This window comes from Pseudovirgaria hyperparasitica (assembly GCF_010093815.1).
Source record: "Pseudovirgaria hyperparasitica strain CBS 121739 unplaced genomic scaffold EJ05scaffold_51, whole genome shotgun sequence".
Taxonomy (NCBI): domain Eukaryota; kingdom Fungi; phylum Ascomycota; class Dothideomycetes; order Acrospermales; family Acrospermaceae; genus Pseudovirgaria; species Pseudovirgaria hyperparasitica.
In genome coordinates this window covers 20,298-21,807 of record NW_022985599.1, presented here as the reverse complement: position 1 = coordinate 21,807, position 1,510 = coordinate 20,298, and the positions used below count along the sequence as shown (strand labels likewise).

Here is a 1,510-nt window from a genome sequence, read left to right as displayed (position 1 = left end):
TGCATCGGCCATACACGCTCCTAGACTTGGCCGAGTGGTCAGAGAATGCCGTCGACTTCATATCGATGACAGAGCGCAGAGAATCTCTCCGCGACCTCGTTGGTCATAGCTTTGTCTCCCACATACAAGAAAATGCTGAAATTGGGTGGTATGTCATTGTGGCGACGAGTATGCGACAAAATGCCAGAATATGTCCGTCTCACGTAAATTTGGGTGGGGGAGACATCGTGCGACATGCGAATGCCAAGCTCGTTAGGTTCTAGGAAAACGACGGATTACTTCGGCTAAACTATTGATACATGATTACTCAGTAAATCTTTGTTCAGAACGCTTAGAACACTAAAATATACTGTGCGCTTGAGAGACCCTCCTTGGTGAGGGGAATCGGTGGCAACTCGTTCTGTGACAGAATACGCCTTACCATTCTACCTGACTATTATCGACATTGAAAGAAGTCTAAACTTACCGTCATCATGTCCGCTAACAATGCTCTGACACCCCGTGTATTCCTTTTTCGCCATGGTTAGTCCATTATCTGGTTGTATAATAAACTACTCGTTGACGATGAGTGCCTGGTAGGAGAAACCGAATGGGCCAAATTGGGCCGTTTCACCAGCACTACTGATATCGCCTTGAACCCAACTGGCTCTGCTCAAGTTTCCGGGATGGCTATGATGCTCGTGGGACCGGGAAAACTCCTCGACCCGTGTCGCCTTGAGCGCATCTTTGTCAGTCCAAGGAGAAGAACCAAACAGACCTTTGAGTTATTGCTGGGACCTAAATCAGATTTCGCCGAAGGAAAATATACCTACACCGAGGACATCACGGAGTGGGATTATGGCGATTATGAAGGGCTTAAGGACCACGAAATCAGAATCCTCAGGCAAGAGAGGGGTCACGACAAAGAAAAGAAGTGGGATATCTGGACAGATGGATGTGAGGGTGGAGAGTATGTTAAGCACTACTCTAGATGATGACCTGCTTCTCATTCTATAAAGATCGAGACACCAAGTTGAGGAACGGCTGGACAGGATTATCGTACAAATCAAAGAGATTCAGCAGCCTCATATGCATGGGGAGAAACCTGCTGATGTCCTTGTTGTATGTTCTCACGCCATCATTCCACCATCTGTTCAGTATGCCTGGATTCGTCCATTGCGACTAACAAATGATCACTACAGGTTGCACATGGCCTCATCCTTCGCTGTTTTACGAAGCGGTGGATCGGCTTATCGATTATTAATCCGCTGCCCATCATGCTCGAACCTGGGGCGATCTCTGTTTTGAGGTACGTCTATTAATTAGACTTTTGGTGTCATGGTGTTAACGGTAATCCACTACTTATTTATAGTTACAAAAATAATAACGTTAATGAGCCGGCCTTGCACGTCGGCCTAGCGTTTCCGTTTGAAGGAGATGCAATACCAGCGGGGCATATGGAAAAGATTCCAGCTCTAGATTAAACACCGTGCTGCGTGTCTGCATAGATCTAAGGATGGGGCCGTTATGA

The 1,510-nt window shown here is 46.8% G+C and overlaps 1 protein-coding gene across 1 annotated transcript; it reads left to right on the top strand.

The window, feature by feature from the left end:
- EJ05DRAFT_542595 (putative phosphoglycerate mutase) lies at positions 1-1,411 on the top strand (the record flags this gene model as incomplete). The annotated part of the gene is made up of 5 exons (XM_033749731.1): positions 1-522; positions 580-949; positions 999-1,101; positions 1,182-1,288; positions 1,399-1,411. The coding sequence occupies exons 1-5, from the start codon at positions 474-476 to the stop codon at positions 1,409-1,411; spliced, it is 642 nt and encodes a 213-aa protein (XP_033594950.1). The 5' UTR covers positions 1-473.
- Between the last annotated feature and the right edge of the window lie 99 nt (positions 1,412-1,510).